The sequence below is a fragment of the Tachypleus tridentatus genome, chromosome 10 (assembly GCF_004210375.1).
Source record: "Tachypleus tridentatus isolate NWPU-2018 chromosome 10, ASM421037v1, whole genome shotgun sequence".
NCBI lineage: Eukaryota > Metazoa > Arthropoda > Merostomata > Xiphosura > Limulidae > Tachypleus > Tachypleus tridentatus.
The window spans coordinates 5,552,487-5,576,822 of NC_134834.1; the positions used below are offsets into that span (position 1 = coordinate 5,552,487).

At 28.0% G+C, this 24,336-nt stretch overlaps 1 protein-coding gene across 2 annotated transcripts in view; it reads right to left on the reverse strand.

Annotated features, from left to right (window-relative positions):
- Positions 1-24,336, reverse strand: part of LOC143228683 (barH-like 1 homeobox protein) — a 56,592-nt gene that overhangs the window by 18,620 nt on the left and 13,636 nt on the right. For both annotated transcript variants that reach the window (XM_076459943.1, XM_076459944.1), the window contains one exon: positions 10,272-10,357. In XM_076459943.1, the coding sequence (XP_076316058.1) occupies positions 10,272-10,357 (86 nt within the window). The remainder of the gene's footprint in view (positions 1-10,271; positions 10,358-24,336) is intronic.

Below are 24,336 nucleotides of genomic sequence, written 5' to 3' on the forward strand. Positions count from 1 at the left end.
TTATGACATTCTAATCTTTTATCACCTAGATACCAGTTATTTTGTACAATTGATATGACATTCTAATTGTGAAATATCACCTACTTACCAGTTATTTAGTAAAATTTTTATGACATTCTAACTATGAAATATCACCTAGTTACCATTTATTTAGTAAAATTCTTATGACATTCTAATTGTGGAATATCACCTAGTTACCAGTTATTTTGTAAAATTGTAATGACATTCTAATTGTGGACTATCACCTGGTGACCTGTTATTTAGTAAAATTGTAATATGCATCTAATTGTGGAATATCACATAGTTACCAGTTATTTAGTAAAATTGTAATATCCTTCTAATTGTGGAATATCACCTAGTTACCAGTTATTTTGTAAAATTGATGTCACATTCTAATTGTGGACACTAACGTAGTTACCAGTTATTTAATAAAATTGTAATAACATTCTAATTGTGGAATATCACCTAGTTACCAGTTATTTAAGAAAGTTTTAATAACATTCTAAGAGTGGACTATCACCTAGTTACCAGTTATTTAGTAAAATTCTAATGACATCCTAATTGTGGAATATCACTTCGTTACCAGTTATTTAGTAAAATTGTAATATCCTTCTAATTGTGGAATATCACCTAGTTACCAGTATTTTAGTGAAATTATAATGACATTCTAAGTGTAAACTATCATCTAGTTACCAGTAATTTAGTAAAATGGTAATGACATTCTAATTGCGGAATATCACATAGTTATCAGTTATTTAGTAAAATTGTTATCACATTCTAACTGTGGAATATCACCTAGTTACAAGTTATTTAAGAAAGTTCTAATAACATTCTAAGAGTGGAATATCACCTAGTTACCAGTTATTTAGTAAAATTGTTATGACATTCTCATTGTGGAATATCACCTAGTTACCAGTTATTTTCTAATATTGTTATGACATTCTAATTGTGGAATATCACCTAGTTACCAGTTATTTAGTAAAATTGTTATGACATTCTAATTCTGGACTATCACCTAGTTACCAGTTATTTAGTAAAATTGTTATGACATTGTAATAATGGAATATCACCTAGTTACCAAATATTTTCTAAAATTGTTATGACATTCTAATTGTGGAATATCACCTAATTATGAATTATTTTGTAAAATTGTTATGACATTCTAATTGTGGACTACCACCTAGTTACCAGTTATTTTGTAAAATTGTAATGACATTCTAATTGTGGACTACCACCTAGTTACCAGTTATTTAGTAAAACTGTAATGACATTCTAATTGTTGACTATCACCTAGTTACCAGTTATTTAGTAAAATTGTAATGACATTCTAATTGTTGAATATCACCTAGTTACCAGTTATTTTGTAATATTGTTATGACATTCTAATTTAGAAATATCGCCTAGTTACCAGTTATTGAGTAAAATTTTAATAACATTCTAATTGTGGAATATCACCTAGTTACCAGTTATTTAAGAAAGTTTTAATAAGTGGACTATCACCTAGTTAGTTACCAGTTATTTAGAAAAATTGTAATAACATTCTAATTGTGGACTATCACCTGGTTACCAGTATTTTAGTGAAATTATAATGACATTCTAAGTGTAAACTATCACCTAGTTACCAGTTATTTAGTAAAATTTTAATGACATTCTAATTGTGGACTATCACCTAGTTACCAGTTATTTTGTAAAATTGTTATAACATCCTTATTGTGGATTATCATCTAGTTACCAGTTGTTTAGTAAAATTGTAATGACATTCTAATTGTGGACTATTACTACGTTACCAGTTATTTAGTATAATTGTAATGACATTCAAATTGTGGACTATCACTACGTTACCAGTTATTTAGTATAATTGTAATGACATTCAAATTGTGGACTATCACTACGTTACCAGTTATTTAGTAAAATTGTAATGACATTCTAATTGTGGACTATCACCTAGTTACCAGTTATTTACTAAAATTGTAATGACATTCTAATTGTAAACTATCACCTAGTTACCAGTTATTTAGTAAAATTGTAATGACATTCTAATTGTGGAATATCACCTAGTTATAAGTTATTTTGTAAAATTGTTATGACATTCTAATTGTGGAATATCACCTAGTTACCAGTTTTTTGTAAAATTGTTGTGACATTCTAATTGTGTACTATCACCTAGTTACCACTTATTTAGTAAAATTGTAATGACATTCTAAGAGTGGACTATCACCTAGTTACCAGTTATTAAGTAAAATTGTAATGACATTCTAAGAGTGGACTATCACCCCGTTACCAGTTATTTAGTAAAATTGTAATGACATCCTAATTGTGGAATATCACTTAGTTACCAGTTATTTAGTAAAATTGTAATACCATTCTAAGAGTGGACTATCACCTAGTCACCAGTTATTTAGTAAAATTGTTATGACATTCTAATTCTGGACTATCACCTAGTTACCACTTATTTAGTAAAATTGTTATGACATTCTAATAATGGTTATATCACCTAGTTACCAGTTATTTTGTAAAATTGTTATGACATTCTAATTGTGAAATATCGCCTAGTTTCAGGTTATTTAGTAAAATTGTTATGACATTCTAAGAGTAGACTATCACCTAGTTACCAGTTATTTAGTAAAATTGTTATGGCATTTTAATTGTGGACTATCACCTAGTCACCAGTTATTTAGTAAAATTGTTATGACATTCTAATTCTGAACTATCACCTAGTTACCAGTTATTTAGTAAAATTGTTATGACATTCTAATAATGGAATATCACCTAGTTACCAGTTATTTTGTAAAATTGTTATGACATTCTAATTGTGGACTACCACCTAGTTACCATTTATTTAGTAAAATTTTTTATGACATTCTAACCGTGGAATATCACCTAGTTACCAGTTATTTAGTAAAACTGTAATGACATTCTAATTGTGGACTATCACCTAGTCACCAGTTATTTTGTAAAATTGTTATTGCATTCTAATTGTGGAATATCACCTAATTAAGAATTATTTTGTAAAATTGTTATGACATTCTAATTGTGGACTATCACCTAGTTACCAGTTATTTAGTAAAACTGTAATGACATTCTAATTGTGGACTATCACCTCGTTACCAGTTATTTATTAAAATTGTGATGACATTCTAATTGTGCACTATCACCTAGTTACCAGTTATTTAGTAAAATTGTAATGACATTCTAATTGTAAAATATCACCTAGTTACCAGTTATTTAGTAAAATTGTTATGACATTCTAATTCTGGACTATCACCTAGTTACCAGTTATTTAGTAAAATTGTTATGACATTCTAATAATGGAATATCACCTAGTTACCAGTTATTTAGTAAAATTGTGATGACATTCTAATTGTGTACTATCACCTAGTTACCAGTTATTTAGTAAAATTGTAATGACATTCTAATTGTTGGATATCACCTAGTTACCAGTTATTTTGTAATATTGTTATGACATTCTAATTTAGAAATATCACCTAGTTACCAGTTGTTTAGTAAAATTGTAATATCATTCTAAGAGTGGACTATCACCTAGTCACCAGTTATTTTGTAAAATTGTTATGACATTCTAATTGTGTACTATCACCTAGTTACCAGTTATTTAGTAAAATTATAATGACATTCTAAGAGTGGACTATCACCTAGTTACCAGTTTTTAAGTAAAATTGTAATGACATTCTAAGAGTAGACTATCACCTAGTTACCAGTTATTTAGTAAAATTGTTATGACATTCTAATTCTGGACTATCACCTAGTTACCAGTTATTTAGTAAAATTGTTATGACATTCTAATAATGGAATATCACCTAGTTACCAGTTATTTTGTAAAATTGTTATGACATTCTAATTGTGGAATATCACCTAGTTACCAGTTATTTTGTAATATTGTTATGACATTCTAATTGTGGAATATCACCTAGTTACCAGTTATTTAGTAAAATTGTTATGACATTCTAATTGTGGAATATCGCCTGGTTTCCAGTTATTTAGTAAAATTGTTATGACATTCTAAAAGTAGACTATCACCTAGTTACCAGTTATTTAGTAAAATTGTTATGACATTCTAATTCTGGACTATCACCTAGTTACCAGTTATTTAGTAAAATTGTTATGACATTCTAATAATGGAATATCACCTAGTTACCAGTTATTTTGTAAAATTGTTATGACATTCTAATTGTGGAATATCACCTAATTATGAATTATTTTGTAAAATTCTTATGACATTCTAATTGTGGACTACCACCTAGTTACCAGTTATTTAGTAAAACTGTAATGACATTCTAATTGTTGACTATCACCTCGTTACCAGTTATTTAGTAAAATTGTGATGACATTCTAATTGTGTACTATCACCTAGTTACCAGTTATTTAGTAAAATTGTAATGACATTCTAATTGTTGAATATCACCTAGTTACCAGTTATTTTGTAATATTGTTATGACATTCTAATTTAGAAATATCACCTAGTTACCAGTTGTTTAGTAAAATTGTAATATCATTCTAAGAGTGGACTATCACCTAGTCACCAGTTATTTTGTAAAATTGTTATGACATTCTAAGAGTGGACTATCACCTAGTTACCAGTTATTAAGTAAAATTGTAATGACATTCTAAGAGTAGACTATCACCTAGTTACCAGTTATTTAGTAAAATTGTTATGACATTCTAATAATGGAATATCACCTAGTTACCAGTTATTTTGTAAAATTGTTATGACATTCTAATTGTGGACTACCACCTAGTTACCAGTTATTTAGTAAAACTGTAATGACATTCTAATTGTGGACTATCACCTCGTTACCAGTTATTTAGTAAAATTGTGATGACATTCTAATTGTGTACTATCACCTAGTTACCAGTTATTTAGTAAAATTGTAATGACATTCTAATTGTTGAATATCACCTAGTTACCAGTTATTTTGTAAAACTGTAATGACATTCTAATTGTGGAATATCACCTAGTTACCAGTTATTTAGTAAAATTGTTATGACATTCTAACTGTGGAATATCACCTAGTTACCATTTATTTAGTAAAATTTTTTATGACATTCTAACTGTGGAATATCACCTAGTTACCAGTTATTTAGTAAAACTGTAATGACATTCTAATTGTGGACTATCACCTAGTCACCAGTTATTTTGTAAAATTGTTATTGCATTCTAATTGTGGAATATCACCTAATTACGAATTATTTTGTAAAATTGTTATGACATTCTAATTGTGGACTATCACCTAGTTACCAGTTATTTAGTAAAACTGTAATGACATTCTAATTGTGGACTATCACCTCGTTACCAGTTATTTATTAAAATTGTGATGACATTCTAATTGTGCACTATCACCTAGTTACCAGTTATTTAGTAAAATTGTAATGACATTCTAATTCTGGACTATCACCTAGTTACCAGTTATTTAGTAAAATTGTTATGACATTCTAATAATGGAATATCACCTAGTTACCAGTTATTTTGTAAAATTGTTATGACATTCTAATTGTGGAATATCACCTAATTATGAATTATTTTGTAAAATTCTTATGACATTCTAATTGTGGACTACCACCTAGTTACCAGTTATTTAGTAAAACTGTAATGACATTCTAATTGTTGACTATCACCTCGTTACCAGTTATTTAGTAAAATTGTGATGACATTCTAATTGTGTACTATCACCTAGTTACCAGTTATTTAGTAAAATTGTAATGACATTCTAATTGTTGAATATCACCTAGTTACCAGTTATTTTGTAATATTGTTATGACATTCTAATTTAGAAATATCACCTAGTTACCAGTTTTTAGTAAAATTGTAATATCATTCTAAGAGTGGACTATCACCTAGTTACCAGTTATTAAGTAAAATTGTAATGACATTCTAAGAGTAGACTATCACCTAGTTACCAGTTATTTAGTAAAATTGTTATGACATTCTAATAATGGAATATCACCTAGTTACCAGTTATTTTGTAAAATTGTTATGACATTCTAATTATGGACTACCACCTAGTTACCAGTTATTTAGTAAAACTGTAATGACATTCTAATTGTGGACTATCACCTCGTTACCAGTTATTTAGTAAAATTGTGATGACATTCTAATTGTGTACTATCACCTAGTTACCAGTTATTTAGTAAAATTGTAATGACATTCTAATTGTTGAATATCACCTAGTTACCAGTTATTTTGTAAAATTGTAATGACATTCTAATTGTGGAATATCATCTAGTTACCAGTTATTTAGTAAAATTGTTATGACATTCTAACTGTGGAATATCACCTAGTTACCATTTATTTAGTAAAATTTTTTATGACATTCTAACTGTGGAATATCACCTAGTTACCAGTTATTTAGTAAAACTGTAATGACATTCTAATTGTGGACTATCACCTTGTCACCAGTTATTTTGTAAAATTGTTATTGCATTCTAATTGTGGAATATCACCTAGTTACCAGTTATTTTGTAAAATTGTTATGACATTCTAATTGTGGAATATCACCTAGTTACCAGTTATTTTGTAATATTGTTATGACATTCTAATTGTGGAATATCACCTAGTTACCAGTTATTTAGTAAAATTGTTATGACATTCTAATTGTGGAATATCGCCTGGTTTCCAGTTATTTAGTAAAATTGTTATGACATTCTAAAAGTAGACTATCACCTAGTTACCATTTATTTAGTAAAATTTTTTATGACATTCTAACTGTGGAATATCACCTAGTTACCAGTTATTTAGTAAAATTGTTATGACATTCTAATTGTGGAATATCGCCTGGTTTCCAGTTATTTAGTAAAATTGTTATGACATTCTAAGAGTAGACTATCACCTAGTTACCAGTTATTTAGTAAAATTGTTATGACATTCTAATTCTGGACTATCACCTAGTTACCAGTTATTTAGTAAAATTGTTATGACATTCTAATAATGGAATATCACCTAGTTGCCAGTTATTTTGTAAAATTGTTATGACATTCTAATTGTGGAATATCACCTAATTATGAATTATTTTGTAAAATTCTTATGACATTCTAATTGTGGACTACCACCTAGTTACCAGTTATTTAGTAAAACTGTAATGACATTCTAATTGTTGACTATCACCTCGTTACCAGTTATTTAGTAAAATTGTGATGACATTCTAATTGTGTTCTATCACCTAGTTACCAGTTATTTAGTAAAATTGTAATGACATTCTAATTGTTGAATATCACCTAGTTACCAGTTATTTTGTAATATTGTTATGACATTCTAATTTAGAAATATCACCTAGTTACCAGTTGTTTAGTAAAATTGTAATATCATTCTAAGAGTGGACTATCACCTAGTCACCAGTTATTTTGTAAAATTGTTATGACATTCTAATTGTGTACTATCACCTAGTTACCAGTTATTTAGTAAAATTGTAATGACATTCTAAGAGTGGATTATCACCTAGTTACCAGTTATTAAGTAAAATTGTAATGACATTCTAAGAGTGGACTATCGCCTCGTTACCAGTTATTTAGTAAAATTGTAATGACATCCTAATTGTGGAATATCACTTAGTTACCAGTTATTTAGTAAAATTGTAATATCATTCTAAGAGTGGACTATCACCTAGTCACCAGTTATTTAGTAAAATTGTTATGACATTCTAATAATGGTTATATCACCTAGTTACCAGTTATTTTGTAAAATTGTTATGACATTCTAAGAGTGGACTATCACCTAGTCACCAGTTATTTAGTAAAATTGTTATGACATTCTAATTCTGGACTATCACCTAGTTACCAGTTATTTAGTAAAATTGTTATGACATTCTAATTGTGGAATATCACCTAGTTACGAGTTATTTTGTAAAATTGTTATGACATTCTAATTTTGGAATATCACCTAGTTACCATTTATTTAGTAAAATTGTTATGACATTCTAATTGTGGAATATCGCCTGGTTTCCAGTTATTTAGTAAAATTGTAATGACATTCTAAGAGTAGACTATCACCTAGTTACCAGTTATTTAGTAAAATTGTTATGGCATTCTAATTGTGGACTATCACCTAGTTTCCTACTTATTTATTAATATAACAATAACTACTCAAGCTGCAAGGAAATTATTCAAGTAACAATATATACCAAAGTTACTAGTAATTTATTAAAATTGCAATATCTACCCAATCTACCAGTAATTTACTCAAATCGTAATACCTACACATGGTACTTGTAATGTACTAAAGTGACAATATCTACTCAATCACAATAATTACTCAATCTACAAGTAATTTACTCAAGATACAATATCTACACAAGCTGTCAGTTATTTACTAAAATGACAATCTATCCATGCTACCAGTTTTCTACGAAAGTGAAAACAAATACCCATGCTACCAGTAATTTGTAAAACGTATAATAAAGTTACAAATCTATTGTCCCTTTGCTTCTGACTAATAAATAATTTATTAACACTTCGTGTACTGATTGAATCAAGTAATGTCATTGTGGTCTTTATTATGAATTGTAATTTCTAGTAAGTTCTACAATAATACTGATAGTTAGTGATAAATATTTTTATGATGAGAAACAGACACACTACTGACCAATTATTTAGAAAGCGTTTCTTTTCAAGGCGTGAGATCTTTGAAAAAAATAAATCGTATAAATTAAAACCTTCTTGTGACGTTTCATACAGACGCCCTTCGTCATTAAAGACTGTTATTGTGGAATTATAATAAGAAAGAATCGTATAAAGATAATACAAAGGTTTCATTTACATGAGTACCAACCGGTAGTTATTTGTTTCAGTACCGCCTTTACACCAATTCTGTTGATATTTTCCCAGACTTCCTTATCCGTTACATTGGTTATATTGTACCTATCTCAAAGACCATATAGTGCATTTGATTCTGCAGGACAACAAACTCTCCGTTATTAGAACTCGTTGTTGAACCAACATTGCTGTATATTTCAAACACCACCACAATATCTGGTTCTAGTTACACGTCACCTGCACATCATAATCCAATGTAGCGGGTGTCACAAACTACGCATTGGAGAAGCTGCCCACAGACTCGGTGATCTGTAAAAGTACGTTTCACTGACCTCCCAGTTCTATTGACCAGGACGGTACCTCCAACATGATAATCTCAGTCACGAGGAGGGCAACCGTTAACACGAGAAAGCCTTGAGCACCAAATTACGTTATGGTATTAGCGGAATATTTACTTTTAAATAATTAAAAAAATCCGTCAACCTTTACTCTAACTTAATTACCTTACACAGTCATGTTTAACTTATCAGTCACTTTTTGGTATATCTCTCTTTTCAATCCTACCCGTGTGAAAGTTTTATTCCCATAATTATTTCACTGGATTATTATTTCATTAGACTAACTGTTTGTACATTTATGTTTATTATTTCCCTGTGTTTATAAGTCCAACTTTATTGTTTTTTAATTATTTGTCTTAGCGTTTATGCTAATTTTAATAACACTTAAGTTATCGACTCTTTTTGGGGGGGGGAGGAAATGTAATGATAAAGCAACACACGAACGTGATAATAGGAAGTATTTATAAAACGTTTCATCATGATTATAACAGAAAACAAACAAACAATATTTCTAACTTACACAGAAATATGTTCAAAAGAAAACAATTTGAATATACAAATAGAAGAGGAGAAAACGTAACACAAGTGAAAAGTAAAATAAGTTTAAATCTAGAATTTAAATTTTGTAATTATTTGTTTGTTTTTTATATCCAGATTACTGATCATGGAATTCTGATTATTCGGAAATGTTTAATAAATACTTCCTAATATCATGTTTTGCTTTATAATTCCTTACTACTAAGTTCAACGATATTTTTGTCAGCATTTTAAAACCATTGTACGTGAATAATAAGAACATTTGTACGTTTTACATTTTCCACGATTATGACCGAGTCTAATTCCATTCTAACGCGGTCTAACGAAGGGCGTCTGTCCGTTACGTTGCTCAAATTAAAACCAGAAAACATTTTCATTTAGATGTATCAATTTACTCTTTTCTTTATCTCTGATCAAACACATTCTATTTTCCCTCAGCCATTATTTTAGAACCCTCGAAGACAGCAGCACTTTTGGACCTAACTATAACAAAATTCTAATTTTATTTCTTGAAGATTTAATTCATGTTCCTAATAAACTTCTGACGACTATGACATTTAATATTAAGCTAGCCAAACTAATAAAACATTTAATACGTTTCATTGGAGAAAATAATTATGCATAATATCAAATTACCTGAAGTTGGTGATCGCTGAAAGCTGTCCGAGCCTTTCTTGGTTTCTTAGCTTTCACAGAAGAACGAGTTTCTTCTTCTGTTGAATCTAATGAAATAATGGAAAATAGGTATTAAACACATACTCTCATGAATAAAACTACAGATATTAAAAACATACTCGCACTAATAAAACTGCAGATATTCAAAACATACTCTCATGAATAAAACTATAGATATATAAAACATACTCGCATTAATAAAACTACAGATATTAAAAACATACTCTCATAAATAAAACAACACTTATTAAAATCATGCTCTCACTAATCAAACTAAAAATATTAAAAACATACTTTCATTAATAAAACTACTGATATTAAAAAATAATTTCATGAATAAAACTACAGATATCAAAACATACTCTTATGAGTAAAACTATAGATAGTAAAAACATAATATCATTAATAAAACTACAGATATTAAAACATACTCTCATTAATAAAACTACAGATACTAAAAACATACTCTCATTAATAAAACTACTGATATTAAAAACATACTATCACGAATAAAACTATAGATAATAAAAACATTCATTAATAATACTGCAGATATTAAAAACATTCATAAATGAAACTACAAATATTAAAAACATTTTCTCATTAACTAAACTACAGATATTAAAAAACATACTCTCATTAATAAAACTACAGATACTAAAAATATACTCTCATTAAGAAAACGACAGATATTAAAACATACTCTCATTAATAAAACTACTGATATTAAAAATATTTTCATGAATAAAACTACAGATAATAAAAACATTCATTAATAACACTGCAGATATTAAAAACATACTCTCATTAATAAAACTACATATATTAAAATCATACTCTCATTAATAAAACTACAGATACTAAAACATACTCTTATTAATAAAACTACAGATATTAAAAATATACTCTCATTAATAAAACTACAGATACTAAAAACATACTCTCATTAATAAAACTACATATATTAAAATCATACTCTTATTAATAAAACTACATATATTAAAATCATACTCTCATGAATAAAACTAAAGATATTAAAAACATATTCTCATGAATAAAACTGCAGATATTAAAAACATATTCTCATGAATAAAACTGCAGATATTAAAAACATACTCTCATTAATAAAACTACAGATATTAAAATCATACTCTTATTAATAAAACTACATATATTAAAACATACTCTCATGAATAAAACTACAGATATTAAAAACATATTCTCATGAATAAAACTGCAGATATTAAAAACATAATCTCATTAATAAAACTACAGATATTAAAAACATTATCTCATTAATAGAACTACAGATATTAAAAACATACTCTCATTAATAAAACTACAAATATTAAAAACATTCATAAATAAAACTACAAATATTAGAAACATTCTCTCATTAATAAAATTACAGATATTAAAACATACTATCATGAATAAAACTACAGATATTATAAACATTCATTAATAAAATTACAGATATTAAAACATTCATAAATAAAACTACATATATTAAAATCATACTCTTATTAATAAAACTACATATATTAAAATCATACTCTCATGAATAAAACTAAAGATATTAAAAACATATTCTCATGAATAAAACTGCAGATATTAAAAACATATTCTCATGAATAAAACTGCAGATATTAAAAACATAATCTCATTAATAAAACTACAGATATTAAAATCATACTCTTATTAATAAAACTACATATATTAAAACATACTCTCATGAATAAAACTACAGATATTAAAAACATATTCTCATGAATAAAACTGCAGATATTAAAAACATAATCTCATTAATAAAACTACAGATATTAAAAACATTATCTCATTAATAAAACTACAAATATTAAAAAAATTCTCTCATTAATAAAACTACAGATATAAAAAACATACTTTCATTAATAAAACGATTGATAATAAAATCATACTCTCATTAATAAAACTTCAGATATTAAATTCATACCTTCAATCATCAAACTACAGATACTAAAAATATTCATACATAAAACTACAAATATTAAAAAACATCATTAATAAAACTATAGATATAAAAAACATTTATTAATAAAACAACAGATATTAAAAACATACTCTCATGAATAAAACTACAGATATTAAAAACATACTCTCATTAATAAAACCACAGATATTACATTTTCACAAATAAAACTACATATACTAAAAACATACTCTAATTAATAAAACGACAGATATTAAAAACATGCTCTCATGAATAAAACTACATATATTAAAAACATGCTTTCATGAATAAAACTACATATATTAAAAACATGCTTTCATGAATAAAACTACAGATATTAAAAACATTCATTGATAAAACTACATATATTAAAACATACTCTCATTAATAAAACTATAGATACTAAAAACATACTCTCATTAATAAAACTACTGATATTAAAAATATTTTCATGAATAAAACTACAGATAATAAAAACATTCATTAATAACACTGCAGATATTAAAATCATACTCTCATTAATAAAACTACAGATACTAAAAACATACTCTCATTAATAAAACTACATATATTAAAATCATACTCTTATTAATAAAACTACATATATTAAAACATACTCTCATTAATAAAACTACAAATATTAAAAACATTCATAAATAAAACTACAAATATTAGAAACATTCTCTCATTAATAAAATTACAGATATTAAAAACATACTATCATGAATAAAACTACAGATATTATAAACATTCATTAATAAAATTACAGATATTAAAACATTCATAAATAAAACTACAAATATTAAAAACATACTCTCTTTAATAAAACGACTGATACTAAAAACATACTCTCATTAATAAAACTACAGATATTAAAAACATACTTTAATGAATAAAACTGCAGATATTAAAAACATACTCTCATGAATAAAACTACAGATATTAAAAACATACTCTCATGAATAAAATTACGAATATTAAAAACATTCATAAATAAAACTACAAATCTTAAAAACATTCTCTCATTAATAAAACTACAGATATAAAAAACATACTTTCATTAATAAAACTACAGATATAAAAAACATACTTTCATTAATAAAACGACTGATAATAAAAACATACTCTCATTAATAAAACTACAGATATTAAATTCATACCTTCAATCATCAAACTACAGATACTAAAAATATTCATACATAAAACTACAAATATTAAAAACTTCATTAATAAAACTATAGATATTAAAAACATTTATTAATAAAACAACAGATATTAAAACATACTCTAATTAATAAAACTAGAGATATTAAAAACATACTTTCAGGAATAAAACTACATATACTAAAAACATACTCTCATTAATAAAATTACAGATATTAAAATAATAATCTCATTAATAAAACGATAGATATTAAAAACATACTCTCATGAATGAAATTACAAATATAAAAAAACATACTCTCATTATAAAACTACAGATATTAAAACATACTCTCATTAATAAAACTACATATATTAAAATCATACTCTTATTAATAAAACTACATATATTAAAACATACTCTCATTAATAAAACTACAAATATTAAAAACATTCATAAATAAAACTACAAATATTAGAAACATTCTCTCATTAATAAAATTACAGATATTAAAAACATACTATCATGAATAAAACTACAGATATTAAAAACATTCATTAATAAAACTACAGATATTAAAAACATTCATAAATAAAACTACAAATATTAAAAACATACTCTCATTAATGATACTAAAGATATTAAAAACATACACTCATTAATAAAATGACTGATACTAAAAATATACTCTCATTTATAAAACTACAGATATTAAAAACATACTCTCATCAATAAAACTACACATATTAAAAACATAATCTCATGAATAAAACTACAGATATTAAAAACATTCTCTCATTAATAAAACTACAGATACTAAAAACATACTCTCATTAATAAAACTACAGATATTAAAATCATACTCTCATTAATAAAACTACAGATACTAAAACATACTCTCATTAATAAAACTACAGATATTAAAAGCGTGTCCTCAAAAATAATACTATAGGTACTAAAAACATACTCTCAGAACTAAAACTGTAGATACTAAAAACATGCTCTCAGAAATAAAATATAGGTACCAAAACATACTCTCATAAATGAAACTATAGATACAAAAAATATACTCTCAGAAATCAAACTTTAGATACTAAAAACACATTCTCAGAAATAAAACTATGGATACTAGATACCCATACTTAATCTAAAATACAAAGTAAAATATAAGATACTTTAAGTTAGCTTAAAAGTTAGCGAAAGATATAAAAGTATGTTCTAGGTACCCTTACTTAACTGAAACATACAGGTAAAAAGAAGACTAAATACGTGAATTTTGTAGTTTGATATTACCTACTAACTTTATTTTCATACGTTGTGCTCTCCAATATATAATTTGCAAATCGTAAGCTATCTTTTGTTACAAAAATGAATAGATAGTAGTATTTGAAGTTAAACTACGTTAATAGATGTGATGTATCTATGCTATTAATTACTTTAAATATCGAATAATATTATAATATTTGTATACTATAAATAACTTTAAATATCCAATAGTATCATGATGTTTTATACTACTAATGACTTTAAATATAATGTAATATTATGATGTATCTATGTCGTTAATGACTTTAAATGTCCACAAATATGGTCATGTTTCTATATAGAAATTATTAATGACCTTAAATATCGAATAATATTATGATGTTTCTCTACTATTACTGCTTTGAAATTTTTAATAATATCATAATGTTTCTGTGCTATTAATGACCTGAAATTTCCTGTAATATCATGATGTTTCTAAGCTATTAATAACTTTAAATATCCAATAGTATCATAACGTATTCATACATCTACTGACTTTAAGAATCCAATAATGTTATGATGTATCTGTGCTATTAATGACTTGAAATTTCCTGTAATATCATATTGTTTTATACTATTAATGATTTTAAATGTACAAAAATATCGTCATGTTTTTATATATAAACTATTAATGACTTTAAATATTAAATTATATTATAATGCTTCTATACTAATAATGATTTGAAATTTCCTGAAGTATCATGATATTTCTATACTATTAATAACTCTAAATATCTTATAATATCATGATGTATTTTTGTTATTAATGATTTCAAATATCCAAAAATATTATGATGTATCTCTGCCATTAATGGCTTTAAATATCCAATAATATCATGATGTATTTTTGCTATTAATCACTTTAAATATCCAAAAATATGGTCATGTTTCTATACAGAAATTATTAATGACTTTAAATATCGAATAATATCACAATATTTCTATACTATTAATGACTTGAAATTTCCTGTAATATCCTAACGTTTTAAGCTATTGATAACTTTAAATATCCAATAATATATGACGTTTCCATACGACTAATGACTTTAAAAATCCAATAACATTATGTGTCTATCTTTAAATATCCCAAAATATCGTCATGTTTTTGTATAGTTTCTATACAGGATATTTCAAGTCATTGTTAGTTTAGAAATATTATGAACTATCATTAATAATATATATTAATAATATAGAAACATCATGATGTTTTAAGGTGTTAATGACTTTAAACATCCTATAATATAATGATGTTTCTATATTATTAATAACTTTAAATATCCAATAATATCATGATGTATCTTTCCTACTAATGATTTTATGAATCCAATAGTATTATGATGTATCTATGCTATTAATAACTTTAAATATACAAAAATGCCATGTTTCTATACAGAAACTGTTAATGAGTTAAATATCGAAAAGTATAATAACGTTTCTATAATGTTAATAACTTTAAATATCCCATAATATCATAAAGTTTCTATACTATTAATGACTTTAAATACCCAATAATATTATGATGTATCTATGCTATTAATAACCTTAAATATCTAAAAATATCATCAAGTTTCTACATAGAAACTATTAATGACCCTAAATATCCAATCATGTCATAATGTTATTATATTATTAATGACTTTAAATATCCTGTAACATCATGATGTAACTATGCCATTAATTCCATTAAATATTCTATAATATCATGAAGTTTTTATACTATAAATGACGTTAAATATCCAATTATATCATAATGTTTCTATAGTATTAATAACTTTAAATATTCATTAATATTGTGATTTTTTATAGTATTAATGACTTTAAATTTCCAATTATATCATGATGTGTCTAAACTGTTAACGACTTTACATATCCAATAAATTTATGATGTTTTATACTATTAATGACGTTAAATATCCAATAATCTTATGATGTATCTATGTTATTAATAACTTTAAATATCCAATAATAAATATCGTAAGCGATGTGATAAAACATACAAGAGATAATTCTCGGTCTTTGGTATTACACGAATGTGAAATAAGATGTAATATGTCTATTTTCAATGGAATCTATATTACTGCTTTACTATGTTTAATGTATGAGGTTTGTCAAGACACATTAGAATTAGTTATTAGATATGTATCAGTTCAAAAGATAACAGGTTTCTATATCATACTCAACAGTTTAAGAATTTGAATAAGAACTAAATAAAACTTCAGGTTTTATTCATAAAGAAAGTAAAATATAACATGAAATTCTGACATTCGATAATGTATAAGATGCAAGTGTTTACCCAACATTAAGTATACATTAAACTGATGTTACTATGTAAACACTTCCCGTAATTCCTCACTTGTTACCGGTTAATTCCTGGGTGAGTACGATTCTATTTATGTACGAATCAAAACACATTCAACGCATGTGTTTTAGCAGACACCCAACTATAACACTGTAACTCAGTTGTGGACTGTGTCCCATTCTCCAAAGCAACGTAGCTCTTTAACGTTAAACAAAACAACTGCTTGTGTTAACCTGCCAAAATCCGAAAATAAGAGAGCATGGCGACTATTTGTTTATCATTACTATCACATACTAGCGTACATGAAATAGAATATATAACATACATTATAGATGCAATGAACTGACACACACTAGCGACTCGAACATACAATATATGCTATGCATTATCGGTTAAACAAACGTTATTCTCCAAGATAAACTAAATACGATTGTACTGTTTGTTCACTATGAAAATGATAAACACTTTATCCAAGAGTAAAATAAATAAATGGTTAATCTTTGATAGTTGCAGTCCATTAAATTCTTAAGCCTACTATGTCTGAAGTTCTGTTGAAACAATGTCATCTATGAAACGGGAACAGGAAGAGAAAGACTGGACAAGTCTTACGAATACACTGTATCAACTGGACAAGTCTTATGAACACACTCTGTCAACTGGTCAAGTCTTGTAAACACATTGTGTCAACTGTACAAGTCTTATGAAAATTCTGCTGTTGCAGAACACACTCTGTCACCTGGACAAGTTTTATAAACACACTGTGTCAACTGAACAAATCTTATGAACACACTGTGTCAACTGGACAAGTCTCGTGAAAATTCTGTTGTTGTAGAACACACTATATCAACTGGACAAGTCTTATGAACATACTGTGTCAACTGGACAAGTCTTATGAACACACTCTGTCAACTGGACAAGTCTTATAAACACATTGTGTCAACTGGGCAAGTCTTATAAACACACTGTGTCAACCGGACAAGTCTTATGAACATACTGTGTCATCTGGACAAGTCTTATGAAAATTCTGCTGTTGCAGAACACACTGTGCCAACTGGACAAGTTTTATAAACACACTGTGTCAACTGGACAAGTCTCGTGAAAATTCTGTTGTTGTAGAACACACTATATCAACTGGACAAGTCTTATGAACATACTGTGTCAACTGGACAAGTCTTATGAGCACACTCTGTCAACTGGACAAGTCTTATAAACACATTGTGTCAACTGGACAAGTCTTATGAAAATTCTGCTGTTGCAGAACACACTCTGTCAACTGGACAAGTCTTATGAACACACTGTGTCAACTGGACAAATCTTATGAACACACTGTGTCAACTGGACAAGTCTCGTGAAAATTCTGTTGTTGTAGAACACACTATATCAACTGGACAAGTCTTATGAACACACTCTGTCAACTCGACAAGTCTTATGAACACACTCTGTCAACTGGACAAGTTTTATGAATACACTGTGTCAACTGGACAAGTCTCATGAAGATTCTGCTGTTGCAGAACACACTGTGTCAACTGGACAAGTTTTATAAACACACTGTGTCAACTGGACAAGTCTTATGAACATACTGTGTCAACTGGACAAATCTTATGACCACATTGTGTCAACTGGACAAGTCTTGTGAAAATTCTGCTGTTGCAGAACACACTGTGTCATCTGGACAAGTCTTATGAAAATTCTGCTGTTGCAGAACACACTGTGCCAACTGGACAAGTCTTATGAACATACTGTGTCAACTGGACAAGTCTTATGAACACACTCTGTCAACTGGACAAGTCTTATAAACACATTGTGTCAACTGGGCAAGTCTTATAAACACACTGTGTCAACCGGACAAGTCTTATGAACATACTGTGTCAACTGAACAAATCTTATGAACACACTGTGTCAACTGGACAAGTCTCGTGAAAATTCTGTTGTTGTAGAACACACTATATCAACTGGACAAGTCTTATGAACATACTGTGTCAACTGGACAAGTCTTATGAACACACTCTGTCAACTGGACAAGTCTTATAAACACATTGTGTCAACTGGGCAAGTCTTATAAACACACTGTGTCAACCGGACAAGTCTTATGAACATACTGTGTCATCTGGACAAGTCTTATGAAAATTCTGCTGTTGCAGAACACACTGTGCCAACTGGACAAGTTTTATAAACACACTGTGTCAACTGGACAAGTCTCGTGAAAATTCTGTTGTTGTAGAACACACTATATCAACTGGACAAGTCTTATGAACATACTGTGTCAACTGGACAAGTCTTATGAGCACACTCTGTCAACTGGACAAGTCTTATAAACACATTGTGTCAACTGGACAAGTCTTATGAAAATTCTGCTGTTGCAGAACACACTCTGTCAACTGGACAAGTCTTATGAACACACTGTGTCAACTGGACAAATCTTATGAACACACTGTGTCAACTGGACAAGTCTCGTGAAAATTCTGTTGTTGTAGAACACACTATATCAACTGGACAAGTCTTATGAACACACTCTGTCAACTCGACAAGTCTTATGAACACACTCTGTCAACTGGACAAGTTTTATGAATACACTGTGTCAACTGGACAAGTCTCATGAAGATTCTGCTGTTGCAGAACACACTGTGTCAACTGGACAAGTTTTATAAACACACTGTGTCAACTGGACAAGTCTTATGAACATACTGTGTCAACTGGACAAATCTTATGACCACATTGTGTCAACTGGACAAGTCTTGTGAAAATTCTGCTGTTGCAGAACACACTGTGTCATCTGGACAAGTCTTATGAAAATTCTGCTGTTGCAGAACACACTGTGCCAACTGGACAAGTTTTATAAACACACTGTGTCAACTGGACAAATCTTATGAACACATTGTGTCAACTGGACAAGTTTTATAAACACACTGTGTCAACTGGACAAGTCTTATGAACATACTGTGTCATCTGGACAAGTCTTGTGAAAATTCTCTTGTTGGAGAACACACTGTGCCAACTGGACTAGTTTTATAAACACACTGTGTCATCTGGACAAGTCTTATGAAAATTCTGCTGTTGCAGAACACACTGTGACAACTGGACAAGTTTTATAAACACACTGTGTCAACTGGACAAATCTTATGACCACATTGTGTCAACTGGACAAGTCTAATGAAAATTTTGCTGTTGCAGAACACACTGTGTCAACTGGACAAGTTTTATAAACACACTGTGTCAACTGGACAAGTCTTATGAACATACTGTGTCATCTGGACAAGTCTTGTGAAAATTCTGCTGTTGCAAAACACACTGTGTCATCTGTACAAGTTTTATAAACACACTGTGTCAACTGGACAAGTCTTATGAACATACTGTGTCATCTGGACAAGTCTTATGAAAATTCTGCTGTTGCAGAACACACTGTGCCAACTGGACAAGTTTTATAAACACACTGTGTCAACTGGACAAATCTTATGACCACATTGTGTCAACTGGACAAGTCTAATGAAAATTCTGCTGTTGCAGAACACACTGTGCCAACTGGAGACAAAATAAACCGAGACAAAACTATAATTTTCGACACAGACAATTTTTTTGGAAAATAAAAAGAGGGAAGTTCAATAATATTTCTGCATGAACACAATAAAGCCTTCACTGAACAGATATTGGGGATTAGACGTGGCTACCAGTTGGAGTATTTCTACCAATCAGAACTAAGGATAAACAGACCAATCACCAAATGTTCTTCATAATCCACCAGGAAAACACGATAAAGACCTGCAACATCTTACGCAGGCTCGCCTGAAGATGGAAGGCTGATGTAGCTATTTTATCGCTTCTCAATAACACTAAGCATTCTACTCAAAAACATTATTATATCATTTTTTTAGTCTACTAAAACGCGAATCAATCTCAGGTTTCAACAAAGCCTATCACTTTGCCTCATTTATTCATCACTACATAGCTGTTAATCAAAGAGAGACTATCTCTCATGGAATGTGTTTTTTAAATACGATGAAGTTGTTTAACGTGTTTATAAACTAATTTATTCCATTTTTTGTACGATTTTAACTTTTTCATTGCTACGAAGCAGGCTTTCTTTGTTTGTTTGTTTTTTGAATTTCGCACAAAGCTACTCGAAAGCTATCTGTGCTAGCCGTCCCTAATTAATGTAAGACTAGAGGGAAGACAGCTAGTCATCACCACCCACCGCCAACTCTTGGGCTACTCTTTTACCAACGAATAGTGGGATTTACTGTCACATTATAACGCCCCCACGGCTGAAAGAGCGATCATGTTTGGTGCGACCGGGATTCGAACCCGCGACCCTCGGATTACGAGTCGTATGCCTTAACACGTTTGGCCATGCCGGGCACGAAGCAGGCTATCCAGCCTTGAAAAGTGCACAAATGAGTTTGAATTTCATTAAAATAGGGTTTTGCCGGTAAATTTTCATATAACTTTATTTTTTAAAGTTTATTGAATATATAAAAATATATCTAATACTGAATAAGTAGTTGATGTTACCAACGAAGCAAAATGTCGAGTAACTATATATACCAATTGTTTATCTGTAGTGGAACGTGTAGCAGCAGCCTTCTCATTGTCCAGAATGAGTAACTTCCTATCTCGTGCACGCCGAGCACATTATACGATTAGTAATAGCTATTAAGGCCCTCCTAACCACCGGAATTGCTACACATTTATCTGTTAAGCAAGAAAAGACATATAACACAACTCCTTATTGCCAAAAACAGTTTTGTCGTGTCTCAGTATTCTTCTTTACGAAGCCACGAATGATTTAGGAGAACGAAATCAGATACTTTAAATTTTCATCACAAACATACGCAACTACAGTTTTAACATCTTTCGATGCTTCTAATTATCTGTGAGTTTTAGCTGATGTCTTGTTGTCCGAAACAAGAAAGTATGGGTGCTTTAACTCATAATAATCACAACAAATGTAACTGGGGTTTATATTTCATAATGTTGATTTTAAACCATCATTAAAAATTTTAATCATCAGAAACAATTATTATTGTCAAATTAAAACAATTATATCAATCAACTATTCATACTGTTAAATTACAACAATTACATAAACCAATAATTCGTATTTTAAAGCTACAACAATTATATAAACCAATAATTCGTGTTGTTAATTTACAACAATTATATAAACCAATGATTCGTATTCTTAAGTTACAACAATAATATATACCAAAGATTTCTACTGTTAAATTACAACAATTCTATAAACCAATTACTCGTGTTGTTAAGCTACAACAATTATATAAACCAATGATTCTACATTTAAGCGAAAACGATTATCTAAACGAATGATTTGTATTGTTAAGAAACAACAATTATATAAATCAAATTTTCATACTGTTAAGCTACAACAATTATATAATCCAAAGATTCATACTCTTAAGTTACAACAATTAGATAAACCCATGATTAGTATTGTAAAGTTACAACAATTATATGAACCAAAGATTCATATCCTTAAGTTACTACAATTATATAAAGGAAAAATACATATTGTTAAGTTACAACAATTATGTAAACCAAAAATTCATGCAGTTAAGCTACAACAATTATATGAACCAAAGATTCATATTCTTAAGTTACTACAATTATATAAAGGAAAAATACATACAGTTAAGCTACAACAATTATATGAACGAATGATTCGTATTGTTAAGCTACAACAATTATATAAACCAAACATTGATACTATTAAGCTACAAAACTTATATAAACCAATTAATCATATTGATAAATTAAGACAATTATGTAAATTAAAGATTCATAATATTTAACGACAATAATCATATAAACCAAAGATTCGTATTTTTGAGGTAGAGCAATTATATAAATCAATGATTTGTATTTTTGAGGTAGAGAAATTATATAAACCAATGGTTCGTAGTAATAGGCTACAATAATTATATAAACCAATGATTTGTACTCTTAGGTTAAACAATTATAAAAAAAACAATGGTTCTTATTTTTAAGTTACAACAATCATGTAAGCCACAAATTTATACTGTTAAGTTACAACAATAATACAGATCAAAGATTCATATTGTTAAGCTACAACAGATATACAAACCAACGTTCATAATTTTAAGCTACAACAATTGTAAGACAAATATTCGTATTTGTAAGTAATAAGAATTATATAAACCAATGATTCGTATTTTTAAGCTACAACCAATGTATAAACCAAAGATTCGTATTGGTAAGTTACAACAATAATATAAACCAATTATTCGTATTGATAACTTACAACAATTATATAAATCAAAGATTCATTTAGTTAAGTTACAACAATTACATAAACCAATGATTCGTATTTTAAAAGTACAACAATTATATAAACCAATAATTCATATTGTTAAGTTACAACAATTACATAAACCACAGTTTGTTATACTTAAGTTACAACAATTATATAACCCAAAACTTATATTGTTACGTTACAACAATTATATAAACCAATGATTCGTATTGTTAACTTACAACAATAATATAAACCAATGATTCGTATTTAAAATATAACAATCAATTATATAAACGAATGATTCCAATTGTTAAGCTACAAAATTGTGTAAACCAATTATTCGTACTTTGAAGGTTGAACAATTATATAAACCAATGATTTGTACATATAAGCTACAAAAATTGTATCATCCAATAATTCGTATTGTTATGTTACAACAATTATATGAACCAATTATTCGTATTGTTAGCTTACAACATTTATATAAACCAAAGATTCATATTGTTAAGTTACAATAAGTACATCAACAAAAGACTTATACCGTTAAGTTACAACAATTATATAAACTAAACATCCCTGTTGTAAAATTACAAGAATCCAAAAAACCAATTACTCGTGTTGTTGAGCTGCAAACGGATATAAACCAAGTATTCACTTTTAAGCTACAACAATCATCTAAACGAATGATTCGTATTGTTAAGCTACAACAAGTACATAAACCAAATTTTCATACTATTAAGTTACAACAATTATATAAAACAAAGATACATAGTATTGAGTTACAACAATTATATAAACCACAGTTTGATATACTTAAGTTACAATAATTATATAGACCACAGTTTGATGTACTTAAGTTACAACAATTATATAAACCAACATTCCTATTGTTAAGTTATGAAAATCATAGAAACCAAGCATTCTACTTTTCAGCTATTATAATTATCTAAACGAATGATTCGTATTGTTAAGCTACAACAAGTATATGAACAAGAGATTGATATTTTAAGTTACAAA